Genomic DNA, 25,857 nt, shown 5'->3' on the forward strand with positions numbered 1-25,857 from the left:
ATGAAAAGCTAGAAGATACTGGTGATAAGCTAATATAAAAACAACTTATCTAAAACATGAAAAGAATTTTTTAAATGACTATTTATAAAAAGGATGACCTTGTAAAAAATGACAAACGAATCTGTATAGTCACTTCATGTATCATCCATGTGGTCAATGGAGACAGGGCTACATTACCTGCTCAGTACATGCATGTTGTATGTGACAGAATACAAGCACACATTAATCTCCCTCTAAAATTACAAAGAAGTATTTGTAGTAACCAATCTTGAAATTACTAAAGAAAAATATCTTTGTATTGATACTTTGGATCTTCCAAAAGATCCCAAGTGACAGACACCCTTGTTCAGACAACCAATAGGAAGCCCCAGTGTGATTAATTTAAGTATCAACTTTTGCGTGGGGCATCTAGACATTGCTTGCTCCAAGTATTTGCCGATTTGATGCCATTCAAATGTGACATAAATGACTTCTCACTAAGTCAGGGGTCCTTATTTCCAGCCCTTGTCCCAGACTATTCTAATGGAGTTTAACTTGTGTGAAAACTTGTCAGTAAAAGAATTTAGACAGGAAACGAAAATTGCAGAGCTGGTTGAATGAAAATCAATTCAGGCCTAATTTAAGAAGCTTCTGGAGGGAAAATGCTGAGTTTACAAACCAAAATAGAAAATGACCACTGTCACATTTCAGTTTAAAAAAATGATTGATTCTTTTCTCTCCATCATTTCCGTGGTTGGAGAACCTTTGTGAGTGAAAGCGGCAGTGACTTTTACCCATTTGTTCTCAGTGTTCTATCAAGGTCAAGGACAAAGACTCAATACTCTGAGCATTTCCAGCATTTCTTAAGTGATGAGTAGCATTTCTGAGTAGGACTGTATAAGATGTTTCATGAATCACGTACATCACACACATGTGCACACACACACACACACACACACAGACCAAGTGGAAAAACAAGAAAGGGGTGACAAAGTAAGAACTAGAATTGAGGACAGTCTGAGGACATGGCTTGGTGCTTGATCTCTTTCCTAGCAAGTACAAGGTCCTGGGTTCAAATCCACAAATCATCAAATACAGAGAGGAGGGGCTAAGAGCGCAACATTAACAATCATTTTTCATTACAAGAAGCAACATGATATCATGTTTGGGATTTTTGAGAGGAAAGGAGGTGTCTATAACATTGGTGCTGTGGTTTCCGACCTAATTATCATGCACTTGCTCCAAAAAGAGTTTTGCTCATTGTTATCCCTCCTCCACTGCAAACATTGCTAAGGCCGCCCTGTTTCTTGCCTCTTGGTATAGCACATCTCTGCTTGCATCCATCATTACCCTTCTTCCATCTCAGTTGTCACAAACAACTGCTGCCCAGGCAGCTCACATTTTTCTTAGTTGCATTTTCTATATATCCCTACTGATTTTCTTCAGAAATGAAGGCACTGCTCTTGCTTCAGAGCACTGCTCTCTAGTGCATACACACTCTCTGGTTGGTCTTCAGTGGTAAACAGAGAGAAAACACACTCAATTCTTTTATGCTATCTCAATACACCAGCCACTACTAAGAGATGATGAAAACTATTGATATTTAAAAATTTAAAAATCTTACATATATGTAATGTCAGTTAAACACTGGCAACATCCTTGTCTATGAAATGGAGAAAAGATTGGTCAAATTAAGATATATTGAGATATCTGCAACTTCTATTTGTGTATATACTTAACATCTCAAGAGACATTCTAAAAAGGTATTGTAATTTCTTGTGTTTTAAGCAGATAGTATATGAAGCAACTATAACTTGCTACAGTCTTGTATCCATGCAAGATGTACTTTTGCAGCTAAATGCTGGACAAGTAAATCAATCACTCTTAGACTAAATCTAAGTTAGGTCTCTAGTTTTTTCATATATCTAAACTTGTGCATCTGTATGAACAGAAATATTATTTTCTTCGCTCTCCAGATTTAAAGGATTTTATTAGAATAAAGTCATGCTAGAAACTGTAGTCTTAGAGCTGGGTGTTGGTGGTGCACACCTTTAATCCCAGAACTCAGGAGACAGAGGCAGGTGGATCTCTGTGAGTTCAAGGCCAGCCTGGTCTTCCAGGACAGCCTCCAAAACAATACAGAGAAACCCTGTCTCAAAAAAGAAAAAGAAAAAGAAAAGAAAGAAACTGTAGTCTTATTATTTTTCACAATTATGTTGACTTCACTAGTTTGTCCCTATACCCAAATATAAATGACAGTCATTATGCACACTTGAAAATACTGATTAGTCATAATTATTTCTATGATGGACGGATGAACTACAAATTAAACTCTCAAACTTGCAAGTAAAGAGTATTAAATTACCCTATAAAATTTCAACCAGAAAATCAATTACATTGTATTAATGCAGAGATTCTCAGTCACCCATGTAACCACTAACTCTGAGAAGAGAATGAGACTTAAATCTCATCTATTTATTAATATATGAAGCAAGAGTTCCCAAGCAAACAGAACCTTCACACATGACATGTGTTACATAGACTCTATGAATGGAAAAGCCAGGCTTCCTGGTGAGTATATGACTACAGGGCTGGTGGGATTTTGTTGAAGGAGAGGGAGACTGTGAAATGTTTTCTCAGTTTTGTTTCTATTATAACCTGAGCCTTATTAGAGATGTGAGACCAGGGAGCAGATTTGATCACTGCTGTGAATTCAGATAAAGGATGAAATTGAAAACTAAGAAGCAATATGAGGAACTAGGAGACCTACAATGAATCATCTTAGATGTGTGGATATTGTTATGAGAAAGTCATCAAATGCTGACAGCAACAACCAATTCATTTGCAAATTGTAGGCAGCTACATATAAAATGTGTCCCCACTGTTTCAACACATCTACTTCAGCTGGGACTGCTGATAGAGCTGTCATGCAGATCTGCTATAGCCTGCTTCCACTGGTTTCCTTTCATTTCATGTCCCTTGTGGCAGTAAATGGGAATTAGAGAAATAAATAAGTTAGGTCTTGGAACCTCTTAGTACTAGATCCACACTCTTTGCAAAGGGCCTTCTATGATTCAGTATATAGCTCAACCTTCACTCCCTCTCCTTCATCCTCTCCAGTCACATTGTTTTCTTCCTGTTCATGAGAAATGTCACACTCACTGTCAGCATTTAAGATTCTACCACTTGAGAAGTTCACAGGGTCTATCTCTATATGCTCCCTCTAACCATTACCCTGTTTGAAATAGAAACTCCCAACCCTAATCATTGCCCCTACACACTCTTCTCCTGGTTCTGTTTCTGCTTTATTTTTTCACTATTGAAGTGTGTGTGTGTGTTTGTGTGTGTGTGTGTGACACTGACTTAATGGAGCCCATTCTATATGGAGAGATTCCTGGCTTAACCTAGACACAGGGGTGTGGGGGGTGTGGTCCTGCCTCATGAGATGATGGGACAGACTTAGTAGGCTTTTGGAGGGAAACTTACCCTCTCTGAGGAGGAGATCGGAGGTGTGGGGGCGAAATGGGAGAGGGGGAACAGGAATTGGAATGTGAAAAATAAATTAATAAAAAATTAAAAGAGAAATATGTATGTCCAAGTGTATATAAACATGTATAAATATATATGTAATGTATCTTCCTTTCATTCTCACCATTGGCTACTCTTTCTCTTCCACTGAAATATACTCGTAGGAAGGCAGAGAACATTTTGCTCATAGTAAGTGCTTCATTAAACTCTCTCTAATTACTGCTGATTTTTTGCTAGTCTGCCACCCACTGAGCTCTAATTCAGTGTAACCTTTTTAATTATGATTTGTCTCTCATGGAGTCTGCCTGTAAGGCTAAAACTCTTTATCAGCAAACTTAAAAAAAGAAAGAAAGAAATATCATTATTTGTTTGATAGGAATGTTGTAAATTGGAAGATTAATATTTTGTGTGTGTGAATTGTTTTGTGAACTAGAAAGCTGTCCTCTCCAGAGAGTGGTCTACTCAGTGAGTAAGCATAACAACAAAAGCAGCTCCATGGGTAGCATTTTGATTGGTGGGCATCATTATACTATATCATGTTATTGTTCCCCAGTTACCTTTAAGTATGAATGGAGATCTTTATTCATTGAAATTGCAGAACTTTTTTTAAGGGAAGAGATCTCTTGTTTCCACCACTGCCTTTGACTTAAACATAATTAAGATGTCCATTGTTAAAAATTTCCAGTGACCACGCCACTCTAAGTCTGAACACATATGGAGATGTCAAAGGCCCGACTAATTGCCTCCGTAAAGATGAAATCTCTTTGATCTTTATTCAAATTATTGCATATGATTGATGGCAAAAGACCTGAGCCTGTTCAAAGCAGTTTTCTGATGTCATATGATACTCCATTACTGCCACCTGAAATCAAATTAAAGCCAGGGTTCCTATCAGGTGCAATATATAGTGATGCCATTTCTGGGAAGTTGAAATTCCTCCCAAGGAGGAAAGGTCATCTCCAGGCAAACTGCAGCATATTTCACTGAAAAATCTAAGGACAATTTCAGCCTTCTCAATTTCCAAGAATAGTAAGGCTATTTCCAAGTCACTGACAGATTTTAAATTGCAGTACCTTTTTGTTGTGACCATCTCTCATTTTTTTTATAATTCAAGAGATATCTATGTCTATTTCCTGACTGAGTGTCTAGTATGGCATTAAGAGAAAAGTTATATATTTCTGCTCAAGTGTACTTTATTGTTTCTCTACCCTTAAATAAGCCAGCTGAGTGGCCACAAGTTTGTGAGTAGAATATCTATTAGGGAGTTTTAGTTGTGGAAGCTATTCATTAAATTTGTTTTCAGGGAAAGAATAAATAATGACAATAATGAGGACATAAATTTATTAGAAGACCTAAATATATCTTCGTCAGATATGTCACAAGCAAACTCATCCCTTTCAGTGAAAGGGTGCTAATAAGATTGTTAGGCAACAGAAGGTGTAAGGGGGAGCTGATGAATTCTGTTCTAAATATAGCCATTAAAGATGTCTGGAATGTAATTTCTGATAATTCATCATTTATCCTGCCTTACATGTCTCTGAGTCTTTATTTACATTAAAATGTATGAGCTGGGATCAAATAAAAAATAATCCTTGAACTTAATGGTCCATAAGTTCTGCAAAGTAATTAGCAAAGAAGCAAAGGAAAATTAAACACATGGAGAGGAATTCCAGCAAATGTTGTGTCAACGGACATTGGGAAGACACTAAAAGCAAGTTATCAGAAGAAAGCTGAGAAAATGTGCACTGTAGAAAAGAAGCTGTTGAAGTCAAGTGCTGTCTTTCTTTTCCCTTTCCTACCATAGGCCTGGTTTTCAGGGAAAGAATAAATAATGACAATAATGAGGACTTAAATTTATTAGAAGACCTAAATATATCTTCATCAGATATGTCACAAGGTATACAGGTTGAGGTACATCAGTGGTTGTCACTGGCTGGCATTACAAGGACTCCTCATTTCTGAATGTAGAGATAATCATTTCCAAGATCAAACTAAAATCCATAGTGCAATACACAAACTACAACAAATCATGCAACCACTACATATTAAGCAGGCAAGTGAGTAGAGTGAGCAAATAGTCACAGAGATATTTGAATCTCTTAAGTTACATCTTTCTGGATATAAGTCATCCCCTGCACATCAGTCCTCCTATTCTAGGATAGGGTTGATACCTGTTGCACTGGTTGGTTATTAGGCAGGAATAAGGTACCTAGCACAGACTAGAACCTGGGTTTTCAATAAATACTGCTTTGTTTTTGCTGCTAGTGCTTTATCATCATTTTTCAAGTTGGGGTTATCTTACTGTGACTAATCTTTAGGCTTGCAACATACATTCAGTGTTTTTTTCAAAAAGCAACTTACCCACGAAGAGTTGACTATTGAGCTGTAAAAGGACATGACCATCAGTGGGAGCAGCTTGTATCTTTGGCAAGAGCTCATCCACCTGAAGTGATGCTTCCTTCATGTTCCTTTCAACTCTCACATGATGCCACTGGTTGTCATTGAAGTGGGTGGGAGAATGCACTGAGATTTCAAATGGTCCATTCCCCACATCAAATGAAAAGGTTACTGTTGTAGGTGCTGGAAATATCAAATATGAGGGTTTTCCAGGTGAATATTCAATTTATGCAAGACAATACCACACAACAATCATTAGACACAAGACTTGCATTTTGAAGGAAACAGTGGCTTCCAAATAGACATAACTCTCCCTATGTGGAATGAGACCGCATGATACATTTTGGGGATAAGAATAATAGATCTTTAAAAGTTCAGAAGCAAGCTTGTTTCTAATTTAAATAAATAAAATTTGTTTTAAAAGTTCAGCCTCTGACATAATTTTTCATATTGATAAAGATTAAAACTATTTAGAGAAAGCACAAAAGTAGCATCTATAATTGATTATAAAAATAATTGCCTCATTGACTCAAAGTTTATATAATTTAACAACATGAAACATGCATTTGATATTATGCTATTAATAGAAGACTGTGAATATATCAAAATAATAAGTGGTTCATTAAGTAATTTTGTAATTAATATTAGTCATTAACAAAATTTGTCTTAAATTTTAATTACTTCAATTTAAACCTTATTTCACTGCTAATGAATTTATCAATATTTTTACAGAATTATCACTTAAATTATTTTCTTGCAAAGTTAATTGAAGAATTCAAGACTAGATGACAGTATCCCAAGACTCTTCTGGAAAGGACACTTACAGCGTAGTTCTATCCGTATGAAGTCACTGATTCCCAGGTTCTCTAAAAACACCCCAGAGAGGGCAGTGGTCTTAAAGAAGAAGGACACATCAGCACTGAGCTCTCCATGGAATGTGGGGAAGTGGAGATAGGAAGCCTCGGTATTAAAAGAAGCTGCATTCCAAAATGGCCCTGTTTTGACACAACACAAAAACAAGCTCAAAGAGAAAACAATCCATGCCATACAAATAATGCTGTAATCATAATTGCAGTTTCTCCATGTAGCATCCTGCCTGTTTAAAAACATCACTAATTCATATAAAATCACTTTCCTTGTTAGCATGGGCATAGGGTGAGAGATTCTACAGAGACTGAACCTGGACTCTCTCCAACATACATCAAGAAAGCTTCACATAGAAATGCCCCCAATACAAGAAAACACATGTGCATCCAAAATCCTATCCTCAGCTAAAGTAATATGTGATGAATCTGATAAACCTTAATTCGTTGCTTAATATTTTTTGTTTCTTGAAAATTTAAGTAGTTAGTTGCTTTGACTCAAAAAATCCCTACAGCAGATCATTGCAACCTGCACTTATTCCAGTTATTGCCAGTTTCACACTAAGATTGGCATTCTACATATTGCCACGTAATTAAAGACCCAAACATACTTGGTCTATAAAGCACAACAGTTCTTATAAAAAATGCTTTTTACATTCAAAAGTCATTCCTTGCCAACTCATAACAGGAAGGTAGATGAAAATCTTTCTCAAAATGTTTACAAATACTCAATACTTGGAATAAATAGAAAACAGGAAGAGTTGGGAATATCAGTTTAGAGATCAAGGAAACAAACAAGCATGTAGGGGTTGGAGAAATCGCTCAGCAGTTAAGATTGTGAATTCAGTCTTGCAAAGGACCTAAACTTGGTTCCATCACCCACATCATACAGCCCACAGAACCTCCCTAACTCCAGTTTCAAGATATCCAACATTCTTTTCTGGACTACAGGGGTACCTTGACCTACCCCACCCCCTCAACATAAACACAGACACATAATGAAAAGTGAAAATAAGTTTTAAAAATATAAGTTAATTATAATTGCTGGCTAAGTACAGTGTATTCATCCTCACTTTCTCTGGTGGATATTTGAAACTTTTCATTTGAAAACTTTTTGAGTGATATGTAGAAAGAATGTGGAAAATGAAATATAAATTCAAAGGCAGGTCTGTCAGGATGGAATCCTGCTGGCAATATTGAGTTGATATAGAGAATTATCAGAAAAATGTGCTATGAGTCTCTGCTACTGCCAGCAAGTTCTCAGTACACCAACTAGACTAGGCATCCTTAGTATAAAGCCATTCCACTCACCCTTTCATCAAGGAATAAAATTCTTTTATCTAATTTACCATCCTACAAGAAGGACAGATTGGTCTTCCAGAGTCAGAAGCACCTAGCTATTCTAAAGAAAGAGTTCATTATGTTAGCCAAGAGCAGAGACCCAGTTGCTTGAAAAATCACAAATATGACTGTTTCTGCATGCCCCTTTCCAATGTTAATGCTGGAAAGAACAATATAGATCTATTGATTGTTTTAATTCTGTTTTTCTTATGAATCTGACTCAAAAGTCAAATTTCTGTTGCATGTGGACTATTTAAAGCTGAACTTACACAGTTGGGAAAAACATAGTCTGTGAGATTCCTTGCCCTGCTCCATTAGTCAAGTAAATGTATACATGATCTGAGTTCTGCCAAGGCTGTATCTTATATCCTTTTAATGGTTACATCAGTATTAGACCATTGGATCTTAGTCTATGAGAAGATGCTCAAAAAATGCAAAATGTCATCTTAGGTGCTTGCCTCATCTCCTTTGACAAGGAGTGACATGCTTTTCTCTTGAAATGCTAGATACAAAATCAAAATAACTTTAAATTGTGGGATATTGCTAAATATGATCTCATGTGCTCAGAAAGGGAATGATCAGGACTCAGGTTTAGATTATGTAACATTTTATATTATTATATCATATATTAACACAATTAAACTTCATATGGAAGACTTCAGGGAATGGTTGGAACTGAAGGACAGTCTTTGAATTGCTTCTCTTACACAATGAATGCTCCCAGGCTAGTGAAAATAATTCATTGCTTTAGGAGGCTAAAACATTCTTACACGCAATAATGCATATTGTTTAGTTAGCAAAGCCCATTTTACAAATTCACAATAGATAAAGAATGAGGTAAGAACATTTGGTGAGATTAAGAAATTGCTGCTAATTCAAGACAATTACAAGAAACCCAAGGCCAACGAGAACATTGGTGGAATGGTGTGCAATGGTGTGTGAAGCCTCAGCTCCTTATGTACTGTGCACCCAGAAGAAACTGGGCAGTCTTAGAGAAACAAGGCATGGGGAGAGAAACAAGCAAGAGGTAGAGATCTGCAGCAATAGCAGGAAGCTTAAGTCCTTGAAAGTGGATTCTGTAAGAAAGGGAGTTGGAGAGTCCCTAAGCTGTCCAGGAGCAGAGCTGAAATATTGCACTATTTGTTGCCAGGTGAGTAAGATGCTTACCATTTCAATGAAAACACATCAGGAAGGAATAGGCTGAAGAGACAGATCAGTCAATATAGCACTTGCTGTAAGCACAAGGGCCTGAGTTTAGAACCCCAGCACCCATGTACTGAATCCAGGTGTGACAGCAAGCTTTGATGATTTCAGGGACAGGGTGGGGGAGACAGGTCAACTTCAGTTTCAGTGAGAGACACCTTCTTCTCAGAGAACAAGGCAAAGAGTGACAGAGAAAGACACCTGATGTCAACCTCTGGTTTCTATGCACATGTGATCACATGTGCATGAGCACATACATACGAACAATATGATTCTGCAATATGAATGCTTAGTGATAATTAACTAAGTAATAATTAAAATATTATCTAAATTAAAACAATATTAATGTGCAAAAAGTTTAAGTTTCCTTAAAAGCATTGTCCTTTAAATTTCTGTAACTACATAATATGTTCATGTATATAAATGTATATGTATCTATTATAAATCAGGGTAAAGATACTTATTTACCCAAAATCAGAGCATGTAGTAAGTATCTGATTTCTTGTAAATACTTTTTTTATAAAGCCACTTAAGGAATTAGAATTTAGTACTATTTAATATACATGCTCTTTAAAAAGTTACTAAGCACTTAGTTCTCTCATAAGTAGAATAGCCTTTTAAAAAGAATCCTAGAACAAGCAATATCTTCTTAGGGTTGTGGAGATGAAGAAATGGAGGAAGGAGAGTGATAAGAATTCTTTCTTAAAAGTAAATTTCATATATATATAAAATATTAAAATATTGACAAGAAATATTTTAGCAGTCAAGTGCATCTTCTAAATATTTATGATCCATTAAAATGAGCTAAAAATATAGATTTCCTAGAAGAAATAAAATACTGAGATTAATTACATGTTGCTTCATTGGAACACAAAAACCTATGTATTGGTTTAATAATTCACTGGTGCATCTTTTTAGCACTTCTGTTATTGTTTTCAACAATTTATGAACCTCCATTGAAATCCATATATGTAGCACTGAGGGTGAGGCAAATAAAATCTGACTTGGGAGAATCACAGTGTGTGGGTTACAGATCAGTAGAAAAGGGAGCAAAGCTAGTCATGGGTCTTTGCACATAGTATAATAACCCTGCTGTTCCCTCCCACACATTCAGTGGAGTTGGTGTGATTTTTACCTCTTACAAAGGCAGAGCAGAGATTGTCTTTGTAATCAAAAGATTTTTACAAATAATATGCAGCATATGTTTTTATTATTCTTATATTACTTTTATGAAAAAGTGGAAATTAGTAACAAGGGGAAAGAATTTAAGTTTTTAAGGATATACAAATTTACTTTCCAAGAATCTGGATGAATAGAATTTGTGTTGGGAAAGTGTGCATGTGTGTATTTATGTTTGTGTGTTTGCATACATATGCAAATGGCCAAAGGTCAACCTCAGCTGTCATTTTTTCAGGTTCTGCTCACTCTGTTTTTGAAATGGGATCTGTCACTGGGAGGAGGATTCCTGAGGCTCATGGATAAAACTCAGTAAGAGACTGTGTGGTCAGCAAGCCCTGTGTACCTACCTGTCTCTGCCCCACAGTGCTTTTTTGTGGGTTCTTCTGGGATTGAATTAACATGTCCAGACCTGTACAGTAAGCATTTTTTTATTGAGCTATATCCCAGGCCCCTGGAAGGAAATTTTGTTGCAAGAATCCAACTACTTTCATTCTAGGTACAAGAGAGTGTATAAAATTGCATACAAGGTGAGTAAAGTTCATTTAAGTTTGTTGTTGCTTATCCATCCTTCATTCCTGTGAAGGTCAGAATGACATCAGAAAATGTATAAAATTGAGTTCAATACCATAAAAGAGATTCTTCCAAAAGTCACATCCTCTATTTTTTGAAGCAACTTATGTCGAAATGCCTAATTCCAGCATTCTAATATACAAAAGAGAACATATATCAAATGCAAAATACATCTGGTCTAACCAATATTAATTCCCTGCATTTAACATATGTAATAATGTAATAAACTTTGAGTGCAGTTACTCATTTGAGAAAAAGAAAAATCATCAATCAATCACTTATAACCAAATTTATGTATTTAAATAACATGAAAAAGTTATTTTGGCAGAGAAAAATGAATAAGTAAGTATAAATTAAAAGCTTTGTATTGAGCACGTACTATTGAAAATGAAATTCTTTTATTCACACATTTAATATCAAAACTTCATACTCAATTTCTTTTTATTAAAGGAATGGAAATAATGCAAGGAATAAGGAAATGGAGAGGAGGGGAGAATAAAAGGAAGATGATGATAGAATGACAATGTTAAGAAACTAGAATAAACAAAAAAGAAAGAGAGAAAAGAAGGAAAAAAGAAAGGAAGAAGAGAAATCCAGCAATATATGATGAACAATCAATAATGAAATAAGAAGTTATAGGGGATGGGGATTATCAGACACAGTAGAGCTAAAACTTTTATGCTATCTTATTATGTGTTAAAATGAAATTGATCCCTACTATTTTAGAGACTGTGAGGTAGACTGCCAAATGGAAGGGAAGTCTGTCAAATGGAAGGGAAATTAACCAAATAGCTAGTCAATGTCTTTGTTCCAGTATCTGACTTTTGCGAAGTTATTTATTGCATCCATGAACCTTTGATTATTTAATGCATTCTGGGTAGCTGTGTTTGATCAGTCAACTCTACCAGTCAATGTGGATAAAATGAATTTCAGAAATTTCTTAGGATAAGAAACTCTCAATAATCTCTAACTTGATAGATTTAATGGGTGCTTTCCCCATAAAACTCTAACACAATTGGGAAGAAACACATTTAATAAAATGGATTGAAAGCCTCAGTGTCAAAGAAGTAACTGAGAATAGAAACTTAGAACCTTTGCAAACACTCTTTAAATCACAGGATGTATAAGCCTTCTCACACGTCATATCTATTTCACAGAAAAATATGAAACGTATAACAGTTGGATGCATTTTTATTAAATAATGACCTTTAGTTATTCCTTAAAGCAATCACCAAAAAAATGGTAAGTCTCCTTTAAAGTGGAAATCTGACCTCAGATTTTTCCAAAGTGTTCAATGCAGGAAACAAACAAACAAACAAACACTACCGTCCACCAATTTCTGATCAGGAAAGGAAAATATGTCCAACCTAGAGGGTGCTGTGTTATTTTTTTAAGTATTGAAGCAATAGACAGTGTTCTCAATTTTAAAGGAAATCTGAGAATAAACCCCATGGGGGCCTTTCAGAAACAGAACCTGCTCCATAATAAACTAGTCACTGTGAAAGACAGATGTGCAGGTAATGGAAAAGAAGATGGCTGCTTCTTCAGTGAAGACCAAGTAGGATAATGTGAACAACCTGGTGAAGGTTAAAATCATGGCTCCAAAATGTTACAGTTGTTCCCAAAGTGCTAGAATTTATCATTTCTGCTCTTAGATATAATATCAAGAGAAATGAAAACCCTTGTCCACAAAACAGCTTCAAAGTGATTATAGGAATTTAGTCACACTCCTTAAAAAGAAAAATGGAGTCATATCAAGTGTTCACCAAACCACGAATGGATAAAGGGAATCTTTCTATCTACTCCTTTAATGAAATATTATTTGGCCATAAAAGATAAGGTATAGACATATGCTCCAACACAGATAAACTATAGAATATTGTGAAAAAACAGCTATAAAACTATGTACATTTTGTGTATTAATAAATACAATAAGTAAGTCTATAGAGATTGTTTTTAACTAGCTGCATTATGTCTGAAGTGAGACATAAAGGAAAGAGGACACAGGTTTAATTTGCAGATGATAGAGTTCTCACACAGGATGTGGAGATGACAGTTCCTTGTTGTGTAATACACTGAAATGGATAAGCACACTGAACATAATGGATTGTGCATGTTAAAAATGTGGACTGTGAAACAGTATTTATCCCTAGTATACAAATGGACTTAGAGAACCCATTCCCCACAGAGGGATACCCTCTTAGACCCCAAATGATGTGACAGACTTTGATGGTCCCCCATGGAAGGCCTCAACCTCCTTGGGGACCAGGAGGGGACCAGGATGGAGGTTTGGTTGGGGACATGGGAGGATGGGAGAGAAAGGGAACTGGGATTGATAGGTTAAAAAAAGGTTGTTTCTAATTTAAATAAAAAATCTGGAGAAAACAAAACAAACAAAAAAGTGGAGTGTGGAACATGTGAGTTACATCTCAGTAAAGCTGTTGCCAAGCAAATGAAAACACTTAAAGGCTAAATTGGCAATGTTTGTTATGAATCCTAAGGTGACCATTATCCCCAAGCATGTGCCGAATCAGGAAAGACAAACACTCATGAGTCCTAAAGGGAAAATAAAGTAAAGCAACAACTATTTGACATCAAAATTCAAGCAGAAATAGATCAAAATAAAAAAAATTGAAGAATGGAGAGGCTTTAATGATAGGACTATAGGATAAAGCTTAAATATAAGCAACACTAAAAAGAATAGCAAAGCTAGCAAAACCTGGTTAGTAATGATTTTTTTGTTTTCTAAACAAAAACGAAGAAATATAGGCCATAAATATTTTTCCCCAAGAAGTAGAAAATGTTTCTGTTTTATAAATTACACATTTCTGAAAGACTGTACTTTAAGGCTGTGTGGGCCTGCACAATATTAAGCCAGTCAACATTCGAGCAAGAAGGGGGAGGGACATATGAGCCCTACCACTAGCTGAGGAGCTATTGACAGCTGGTGGCTGGTAGGGGAGGGGAAGTCAGTTTTCTTTAAGGGTGTTGTCCCTGGTGGATTGTACATGATCAAATGGAAGACACACACCTTTGTGAAAAGGGGCAGCACTAATGGACTCAGTGGATTGTATTTTGCACAAATTGGGGGACATGAATTTGGGAGGAGAACTGGAGGGTGTCCAGGAGAAATTGGGGGTCATTGCAAGCATGTATGAAGTTCAAGAAGTATTAATGTAGCTATAAATATTGGCATCTTGTCAGCATACATACCAGACATGGACACAAAGTCCCATACCTTGCTTAGGAGTAATTGGTAATTGATAGCTGCCAGGGATGAGAGCCAGCTGTCCTTAAGGGTGTGTTTCCCAGCCATTCCTCCATGCTCCAGTGAATGGCCAGAAACCCAAGAGAATAATGAGAAAAAAAGATAGGACTTGATGGATTTTAAAAGACAGAGGACACAAAGTTGGGTGGGTAGGGAAGGGGAGTAGACCTTGGGGGGGGTAAATATGATCAAAATACATTATTTGAAATTCTCAAAAGACTAATAAAAGACTAAAAAAAAGAACTTAAAATATAAATTAATTCAGAACTAAAATAAAACCATGTTCTTATCTGAAAACATTTTGACAGCCATAGCCAAGCACATTACAAGCAAATATGTCAGGTAGAACCAGATGTCCTTTATGCTGTGAATAACTTTAAAAATGAATCAGTCTTCCTGCATCATCTAAACTACTTTCACCAAATATATACATCTACTTATCATCAAATTGTTTCTTACCAATAATTCACAAACCTTCTATAGATTTATCTAGATGCGTATGATGGATCACTCTCATTCTTCTACAAACTGCTATTTATTGATTATCTTTCATGTCATAGGCAAATACTAGGTACCAGAAATACAAAAATAAATGAGTAATGGACCCTACTCTTGAGGGCTCAAACATAATCAAAAGCTGTATGAGAAATAAGTCTTTGTAATGTATTCAACATTTGTCTCAATAGAGGTCAGAAGGCCTGTGCCCTCAAGAGATCTGAGAGGAGGGATCCATTGAAGAAAGATTTTAATCTGACTGTTTAAATAGTTTAGTAAAAAAAAGGGGGGGGAGAATTTGCATGAAAATGTAAGTGACTGAGAAAGTAAAGGAGCCAGATGGCCTTGAGGTCCAAGCAGGTTCTTTGTGGTAGAAGACTCACAGGTCAACAGAATACCCCCATGATGTCTTTGTCTTGAGTTTCCAAAACCACTTAACTTTTCCATTATACCTGGATTTCTGCATGTTGCCTTAAAAACTAAGAAGAGTTCTAAAGATATTTCAAGGAACATTTGGGCTCTAGGTCAGTACCACTTCAAACCTAAGCTAACTGCTAGTTTCTAGCTGGGATCCTCTTTAGAAAACACACTTTCTTTCTTTCAATTTTTTCCCCTCTGGCCCTAATCCATCATGAACTGATGCTTTTGTATGACTACAATAAAAATAAATTGCTAGAAAAAAAACAATGAGAAAAACAACAGCACCAAAAAATTCACTATCTCTAGTCCATTTTTTATTACTGCTTTGTTCAACAGACATAAATTTCTCTGTCCAATTGGCATAAATCATTCAAGAAGCACACTCTACATCCTGTACCAACCTCATCATTGACTGGGACACAGAGTTGCCAGAACACCAGCCTATGATACAAAACATCCTAGGCCATACTAAACTGATAGGTTCATACACTGGAAGCTTCCAGAAGGATGTTAGAAAATGCTCTACCACACCCACCCCTCCTGAATAAGATCCTACAGGAATAAGCTACAGAGAACTGAAATAAATGTATGCTGACTTGGAGGAATTGTTGGTATAGAGACTATCTATAGTATGACAAATTCAAATATATCACCCAGCTCCTGAGAAGAGACATAAAGGCACAAGGTTAAAACTTCCTCAGCTCTCTGCACTAGTGAATTCAGACTTTTATTATTGCCTTTAACCCTTTTATGTCTGAAGTAAAAAGAAAGTTAGGTATATATTCAGCAAGACTTTGGAACTCAGGATTGAAGAGAAGGCTTAGTGTATAAGTCCTGATCAAGCAAGTGTGAGCTCAGATACCCAAACCAATATGAAGCTAGATGTGATAACATGCATCCACAGCCACCAGTGTCCCCATTATGAGGTGAGGGGCAAAGATGAGATAAGTCCTCTAAACCTTCAGGCCATTTCCTAGACCATTAGAGAACAAGGAAGGATGCCACCTCCAACAAGGGGGGAAGTGAAGAATGACACTAATTGTCCTGTACCTCTAAACACACACATGAGCACGTACGCACACGCACACACACGCGCGCGCGCGCACACACACACACACACACACACACACACACACACACACAATCTTTCCCTTTTCTAAAGATTCTAGAACCCTCCTGGAGAACCTAAGGGTCACAATGATGCCAATTTTTTTTTGTCTTTTGATGAGTTTGGTATTTGAGGCATGATTTGCCAGTCCTGCCCTTTGCTGAGTCTTACAATGTCTATCATATCAATGTGCACTACACGAAGCAGTAATCCCACTTTTAGAATAATTTTTAGATAGAAATCAACAACTTCCAAGTATAATTCCATACTAGTCTCCTAAAGCTGGAAATGACCAAATGCTGCACCAACTAGTTAATGAGTACACATTCCATTTACTATAAGGAAGCCACATGACAACTACTGAATCACAAAAAATGATGAACTATAGGCACATACAACCACACTGATAATTCAAGCACATTATGCAAAGTTAAAGAATCCAGATGAAAAGGGAAATAGCTTTGGACTACTCCATTGTTAAGCATCCTGGAAAAGTCAAAACCATTGTAATAGAAAAGGATGTCTTTTTGCAAGGGCTTCTGGGTAAGAGGAATTTTAGCAAGGTATGAAAGGGAAGTGATATCTGCTTTAAATGTGTGGATCTTTTTGTGGTTTCATCCTTTTGTCAAAATTCTTAAGATTTTTTACGTTGTCTAAGTGATTCCTTAATATGTGTCACACACACACACACACACACACACACACCACACACACATACACGCACGCACAACAAAAAAACAATAAATCAATTAACCAAATAAGAGTATGAAATACTATTGCTTAATCTAAAAACTGGGTCATTAAAAGAAGAACATAAATAAACACATGAAGGATAAAGGTTTTACCATAATGGTAATTAAGGTTAATAGTATTTACTGGCATTGTGGCATTTACTGCCACAATACCAGTTTTACCATCCCAAACCACCATGCTTTTGAGACAAGCACCTTACAATTTTTAAATTGTTTCTGCTCTCAACAATAAAGTTAGAAGTGGCATGGACTCCAGATCTACTTGTGGTAGACACTAAAAGGCTCTGAAAGAAAAGATGACATTCATTAATTAGAGTAATTCTCATAGCTATTAGCCATAGAGCTCACACTCAATTTCAATTTATTCAAATTTTCTCAGTGCTTCTATCCTTCCTTCACAAAGTAGCTAGAGTTAAAGCTTCCAACACCTCTAATTACAACTATGGATATACCTCTGAGAGAAAAAAATTACGCCTATTTTCTTGTGTTTATACTCCTATGCTTGTCTGTTCAAAAATAACTAAAAATAATATCTCAATGAATGTCAGAACCAGTTTTAGTTAAACTGAAAAGTCATAGGTCATCCTCAAACACTAATTCAAACTCTCCATTTTGATCATTAGGATTTACTTCCCTAATTGACTCCCTTCTTTCTTTTCCTTCATGCCAACCAATTCTCATCTAGCTTGAGCCCTCCCCTTTTCATTTTCCCTAGCATTACATCAAAGATCACATTATTGGTCACTAGGTTTATAATCCACTTGTGATTTCAACTGAATCACCATATTTTGATTATTTTCAACCCCAAGTTATTCAAAGCCCACTTCTGATGATGACAGGGTAATGTTATATCCCTTCCTCTGTTCACAAAATCCTCTTCTATAGAGACCTATAACTATGTGCTTCATTATCTGCCCAGTATACTGCACTTGGAACATTACTGGAACATTGTCAATTTAAGTGTAAAGATTTTCACATAGTGGAAAGGAATGAGATTGGTCTGCAGCCACTGTTCTTCTAACAGAACATTCTATAAAGGGCTTCATGTGAAAATTAGTCCCTAGGCTCTGTTACAGTTTGACTATGAGGTATCTTCCCCAGAGGCATGTGTTGGAGAACTGGTCTTTACCTAGAGGATTGATCTTTGCATAGAACCAATCAGCAGAAGATAAGGGATTAGGAGAGTCTGACTTGTTCAATTAATTAATCAAATGATGCATCCACAATCTTATGGTGCTATTGGAAGATGATGAAAACTAAGGAGAATCTAGGTGGAGGCAGTGTACTGCTGTGGGTGGACTTTTAAGGATGCATTTGGTCCCCAGATTTGTCCTCTGTCTTCCTGCCCACTCTCTGTCTCTGTCTCTTTCTCCCTGCTTCCTGACATTACAAGGTGGACAAACTTGCTCTAAACCTCTCTTTTTTACCTTTCTGCAATGACTTTTCTCCTCACCATAGTACAAAAGCAAGGGAGTCAATTGACCACAGACTGAAACCAGGAACCAAAAAAAAAAAAATACCCTTCTCCATTCAAGTGACTTCTGTCAAGGTATTTTGCTGCAACTGCAAACATCTGTCCAATACAGTAGCTCATGTGAAAAATGAGTCTCACCTCATAAACCACAGGAGGGAAGAAGACCAAGTATTCAACAACAGTTTAATTAGTAAGTTAATTAGCAGGCCTCATAATACTACATACAATATACACACTCATACTGCCAAGATTGCTTTCTTAGGTATCCTCTTAATCATACTATTTAACTTGTAGTTTCCCAATGTTAGCATGTTAGACATTTGACCCTAGGATCTTTGGCACATGACAGTCTGGTGTAATGTAACATGTGTGCCACCATCCCTGACGTCTCTCTCTAAATGCTGCTAGCAGCTCATATTCCAAAACTATGACAACCAAAACATCTCTCCAGATAATGCTAATATCACCTAGAAGAGGGCAGGAGAGGGTTGACTGGATGGAGACTTGCTCCAAGTTAAAAAATGTTTTAATTAATTTTGAAAAGTACAGGCATTACTGTGATTATATGTGTAATAAGTATGTGTGTGTGATTGTGTGAATTTGTGATTGTGTCTGTGTGTGTGTATTTAAATTCAGCAAGAATTTTAGGTGAAGAAATTCTAAGGTTTGGGGCTGGAGAGATAGCTTGGAAGTTAAGACTACTTATTGTATTTCATCCACATAAAAAAGAATATACCTTCTTCTCACCACCACATGGAACCTTCTCAAAAATCGACCACATACTTGGCAACATATCAAACCTCAGCAGCTACAAAAAAATTGGAATAACTCCATGCATCTTATCAGACCACCATGCCTTAAAATTAGAATTCAACAACAACACAAATTGCAGAAAACCTACAAACTCATGGAAATTGAATAATGCTCAACTGCACCATCCCTGGGTCAAAGAGGAAATAAAAAAGAAATTAAAGACTTCCTCGAATTCAATGAGAATGAAGACACAACATACCCAAACCTATGGGACACTTTGAAAGCAGTGCTACGGGGAAGTTCATAGCGCTAAATGCTCACATGAAGAAACAGGAGAACAGTTATACCAGAGAATTAACATCACAGCTGAAAGCTCTAGAACACAAAGAAGCACACTCCCCAGGAGGAGTAGACGCCAGGAAATAATCAAATTGAGGGCTGAAATTAATAAAGTAGAAACCAGGAAAACAATACAAAGAATCAACGCAACGAAGAGTTGGTTCTTTGAGAAAATCAACAAGATAGACAAACCTTTGTCCAAACTTACCAAACAGCAGAGAGTGAACACGCAAATTAACAAAATTAGAAATGAAAAGGGGGACATAACAACAGACTCTGAGGAAATCCAGAGAATCATTAGGACATACTTTGAAAACCTGTACTCCACAAAATTCGAAAATTTAAAGGAAATGGATGACTTCCTGGACAGCTATCAATTGCCAAAACTAAATCAAGAACAGATAAGCAATTTAAATAGACCTATAACCCCTATGGAAATAGAAGCTGTCATCAAAAGTCTCCCAACCAAAAAAAGCCCAGGTCCAGATGGCCTCAGTGCAGAATTCTACCAGAAATTCAAAGAACAGCTTATACCAATTCTTCTCAAAGTGTTCCACACAATAGAAGCAGAAGGGTCTTTGCCAAACTCTTTCTATGAGGCTTCAATAACCTTGATCCCCAAGCCACACAAAGATACAACTAAGAAAGAGAACTTCAGACCAATATCCCTCATGAACATTGATGCAAAAATACTCAATAAAATACTGGCAAATCGGATCCAAGAACACATCAAAACAATCATTCACCACGATCAAGTAGGTTTCATCCCAGGAATGCAGGGATGGTTCAACATACGAAAATCCATCAACGTAATCCACCATATAAACAAGCTGAAAAACAAAAATCACATGATCATCTCACTAGATGCTGAAAAAGCCTTTGACAAAATCCAACACCCCTTCATGATAAAGGTCTTGGAGAGATCTGGGATAACAGGGACATACTTAAACATAATAAAAGCTATATACAGTAAACCAACAGCCAACATCAAACTAAATGGACAGAAACTCAACGCAATTCCTCTAAAATCAGGAACAAAACAAGGCTGTCCACTCTCTCCATACCTTTTCAACATGGTACTTGAAGTTCTAGCTATTGCCATACGACAACAAAGGGGGATCAAGGGGATACAAATTGGGAAGGAAGAGGTCAAACTTTCACTGTTTGCAGACGATATGATAGTTTACATCAATGACCCAAAGAACTCTACCAGGGAACTCTTACAGCTGATTAACACCTTCAGCAAAGTGGCAGGCTACAAGATCAACTCAAGAAAATCAGTAGCCCTACTATATACAGATGATAAAAGGGCTGAAAGAGAAATCAGAGAAACATCACCCTTTACAATTGCCACAAACAACATAAAATACCTTGGGGTAACGCTAACCAAACAAGTGAAAGACCTGTATCGTAAGAACTTTGAATCTTTAAAGAAAGAAATTAAAGAAGCCCTCAGAAAATGGAAAGATCTCCCATGCTCTTGGATAGGTAGGATCAATGTAGTAAAAATGGCAATCCTGCCAAAAGCAATCTACAGATTCAATGCAATCCCCATTAAAATCCCAGCACAGTTCTTCACAGACCTTGAAAGAACAATAATCAATTTTGTATGGAAAAACAAAAGACCCAGGATAGCCAAAACAACCCTGTTCAACAAGGCAACGTCCGGAGGCATCACCATCCCTGACCTCAAGCTCTATTATAGAGCTATAGTCCTGAAAACAGCTTGGTATTGGCACAAAAATAGACAGGTAGACCAATGGAATCGAATTGAAAACCCGGGTATTAACCCACACACGTACGAACATCTGATCTTTGACAAAGAAGCTAAAAATATACAATGGAATAAAGAAAGCATCTTCAACAAATGGTGCTGGCATAATTGGAGACTGGCATGTAGAAGAATGCAGATCGATCCATGTCTATCGCCATGCACAAAACTTAAGTCCAAATGGATCAAAGACCTCAACATAAATCCAGCCACACTGAACCTCTTAGAAGAGAAAGTGGGTGGTACCCTTGAACGAATTGGTACAGGAGACAGCTTCCTGAACATAACACCAGTAGCACAGGCAGTAAGATCAACAATTAATAAATGGGACCTACTGAAACTGAGAAGCTTCTGTAAGGCAAAGGACACAGTCAGCAAGACAAAAAGGCAGCCCACAGAATGGGAAAAAATATTCACTAATCCCACATCTGACAGAGGGTTGATCTCCAAAATTTACAAAGAACTCAAGAAGCAAGTCTCCAAAACACCAAAGGACCCTATTAAAAAGTGGGCTGCAGAACTAAATAGAGAGTTTTCAATAGAGGAGTCTAAAATGGCTGAGAGGCACTTGAGAAAGTGCTCAACATCCTTAGCCATCCGGGAAATGCAAATCAAAACAACTCTCAGATACCATCTCACCCCTGTCAGAATGGCTAAAATCAAAAACACCAATGACAATTTATGCTGGAGAGGATGTGGTGAAAGGGGGACACTCCTCCATTGCTGGTGGGAGTGCCAACTGGTTCAGCCACTTTGGAAATCAGTGTGGAGATTCCTCAGAAAAATGGGAATAAACCTACCACAAGACCCAGCAACTCCACTCTTAGGCATTTATCCAAAAGATGCCCATTCATATAACAAAGATGTCTGTTCCACTATGTTCATAGCAGCTTTATTTGTAATTGCCAGAACGTGGAAGCAACCTAGATGTCCCTCACCTGAAGAGTGGATAGAGAAAATGTGGTACATCTACACAATGGAGTACTATTCAGCAGAAAAAAATAATGGAATCATGAGATTCGCAGGCAAATGGATGACACTAGAAGAAACCATACTGAGTGAGGTAACCCAGTCACAAAAAGAGAAACATGGCATGTACTCTCTCATATATGGATTTTAGACATAGATCTGGGGAGTGCCAGCCTACAATCCTATGGCCAGAGAGTCTGGGAAACAGAAACTTTATTTAGTGGCTGATCGAAGAAGAGGCAGACTCCCTTGGTTAAGTACTGAGCTGAACTCAAGAAAGCCAGTAACAGAGAGGGAGGACTGATGATCAAAGGGATTAAGACTGGGCTGGTCTAACCCCCAGAAACAGCTGACCAGACAAAGGTTAACTCTTGAATCCCAGGCATTAGCCTGGGAAGCCAGCATGGGACTGATCAAGACCCCCTGAATCTGGGTGTCAGTGAAGAGGCCTAGGGATTCTATTGAGCCTTGGGCAGCAGATCAGTACCCATCCCAAGTATACACACGGACTTTGGACTCCAATAGAACAATGTGAGGTGCACTCTCACCCTGAACTCTTGGGAAAGGGTCTAGGCCCTGCCCTATATGAAATGACACACTATGGACACCCCCATGGAGGGCCTCACCCTCCCTGGAGAAATGAGGGGATAACGGGGGGGGAGGGCACGGGAGGAAGGGAGGGAATGGGAGAGGGACCTGGAACTGACTTGTGAAGCAACCTTGATTCTTATCTAAATTTAAACTGGAAAATAAAATTTAAAAAAAAAAGTAAAAAAAAAAAAAAAGACTACTTATTGTTCTTGTGGAGGACCAGGTTCAGCTACCAGCACCGTGTTGTTGCTCACAACTGTCAACCCCATTCCAGTAGATATGAAGTCCTCTTCCAGAATCTGTAGGCAGCAAGCATTAATTTGCTGCACTTGCACCTGCATGGGTGTGGGCGCACGCGTGCATGCAAGCACACACACACACACACACACACACACACACACACAGAAGGTCCCACATGCACTCATGTACACAAAACACTCACACACTTTAAATAAAATCTCTTTAAAATTAAAATTTTCTGGACTCTTAGGGGAATGCCTGGACCTTACCTGGAGTGAAATGACAGACTCTAGATATGCCCTATGTGGAAGGAATTGGCAATAGGGTGGGAGGCTGGGGGGAAAGGGGAGTGCAGGAGGAGGTGAGGGAGAGGGAACTGGGATTGACATGTAAAACAAGCTATTTAAAATTAAAATAAAAAATGGTATAAAAAATAAAATAAAATTTTCTTTGAAAGAAAAAGAAAGGAAGGAACAAAGAAAGAAGGTAGAAAGGAAGGGAGGAAGAAAGGAAAGAAGGAAATCCTAAGGGATTAAGTTTGCAGTGCCCTCAATGGAAGCACACCCGATTCCCAGGAATCGTAGCACATGTACTAGGAAAGGCAGCCTGACTGGTTACTGCAGTGTTTTGATCTAAGCATGCAGTGATAGGACAGGTGATGTATAGAGGTACTTCTCTGTAGCCACAGAATATTGTTGCACTCCTCTAGATGCATGCTGAGTTTACAACCTCATCTCTCTGCTCATAATTTTTCCCTCCAGGAAGCATCGTTGTGCCATCTTCATAGGATTGTGGGACAGAGGCAGGGATAAGGCTGATGAACACCAGAAATAGTGGGTAGAGTAGCAGTTTTATAGAATGCATATGTAATGTTTATAGGCCAGTAACACCTTTGCCTTTTAACTAAGCAACTTTGCTACGCATCTCTCTATATTTACCGAATGTCACATCTTTCCTTCTTATGTGGTGATCCCACAATAAAATTGTATTTCAGGGTATGCTTTTAATGCAAACAAATATATCTTTCTGTTTCCTTTTCAATTTCTGGAAATACTAAAAGCATACATAATCAATATATGTACCTCTAAGATAACTGATTTTGAAGAGGAAGAGATTAAGAATCTGTGTTCATTTCATTCCCTGATGAAAAATAAATATTTAGGTATGTGTGGGAGCATGCACTGTGTGTGTATGTGTGTGCGAGTGTGTGTTTGATGAACTTCTTCTGAATTTTAAAATCCTACTTTAGAATGGCAACACTCTGAATATACAAAGCAGAAGTCCAATTGTTTGGAAGTCAACTCACACACATATAACCTTTAAAAAATTAGAGATTAATCAAACTGACATCTGCTTCTACTGATGTTCTTATCCTACCCTGGGCATACCAGTAGGAAGTACACATGAATTCTTAACCATTTTGTATGGCACTTACTCTTTCTAAGTAGATAAAGATATGGAGAAATTTAGGAATGCTGGGGTGCATCTACGAAACAATCAGTGGCACAGCCAGTGGTTTATTTACCTTTCCTAAGGTGGTAGGAAAGACTCTTGCTTCCAAGTCTCATGACTTGAGTTGAACCCTGGTACTCACATGTTGGAAAGTGAGAACAGATTCTCTCAAGCTGTCTTCTGACATCTAAATGCACATCACAGCCCATGCGCCTTCTCCACCCACATACATCCATATGTGTACAATGTAAAGAATATGTCTCATGGGTTTTCTTGACAGAAGTCTGATTCAATAACTCTGTGATGGACACATGATACTTAAGCAAAAAGACTTCTGATAAGTTCCCACATTGGCACCACTTACTGTCTCCCCGGCAGAGCAGAGGTCCCAGTTTATATGCAGCTTCTGAATGGGGACGTCCTGTGTCTGTAATCACTATCTTAGTGACTGGCAGATGTTCTTTATAGGAGAGGAATCCAGTGTCATTGGTCCTAAAATAAACAGGAACAGCAACAAAATCCTTAAATTATGATGATGAGCGGAATTCTAAAATAAGCTACAATTTTACTGGCACTTATTTAGAAGACTTTCCTACTAAGTTTGGACACTGACAAAAAAAAATCCAATTGCTTATCTTAGCATACAAAACAAAGTAAGATGTCAGTTTCTCTTTTAGACATTAAAGTCTAGACTACAAAATATAACATAGGTTAAGATCAGACTACAATGGCTTTTTGATGGACTCTAGGGCAGGGGTGGTCATTGTCCCCATTGTATATCCATTGCTGAACTAACCAGGATCCTATGAACAGTTCCAAACTCATTGTCACACAGATGGCCCTGGTTAAACTCATTGCTCACAAATAAAATGAAAAGACAAGAACATGGGGAAAGGACTTGCTTGTAGAAGAGAGAGGTTGATAGTAGTAGGCTTGGAGAACAGTCAGAATGAATAACATGCATGTATGAAATCTCAAAGAGTAAATGTAATTAACAAAAAATAAATAAATAAGCTGTCCCTATCACTATTTCTAAGGCATACAAAAATAGAAAAGTAGCTATGTTTTTTAATCAAGTTGAAAATTTTTAGCATTTGATGAAATGATTAATTTATTGACCCTTGGCATGTTGGTTTTTCATCAAAGTGCTTAGTATTTGTTGCTT

General features: G+C 37.3%; 1 protein-coding gene across 1 annotated transcript in view; it reads right to left on the reverse strand.

Moving 5' to 3' along the window:
* The window catches only part of Cntnap4 (contactin associated protein family member 4), a 293,647-nt gene that overhangs the window by 37,146 nt on the left and 230,644 nt on the right, over nucleotides 1-25,857 (reverse strand). The window contains exons 15-17 of the mRNA XM_040736562.1: nucleotides 25,057-25,184; nucleotides 6,729-6,899; nucleotides 5,869-6,087 (exon numbers count right to left, since the gene is read on the reverse strand). Coding sequence (XP_040592496.1) covers nucleotides 5,869-6,087; nucleotides 6,729-6,899; nucleotides 25,057-25,184 — 518 coding nt within the window. The remainder of the gene's footprint in view (nucleotides 1-5,868; nucleotides 6,088-6,728; nucleotides 6,900-25,056; nucleotides 25,185-25,857) is intronic.

Source organism: Mesocricetus auratus, unplaced genomic scaffold (genome assembly GCF_017639785.1).
Source record: "Mesocricetus auratus isolate SY011 unplaced genomic scaffold, BCM_Maur_2.0 Super-Scaffold_6723, whole genome shotgun sequence".
Classification (NCBI taxonomy): Eukaryota; Metazoa; Chordata; class Mammalia; order Rodentia; family Cricetidae; genus Mesocricetus; species Mesocricetus auratus.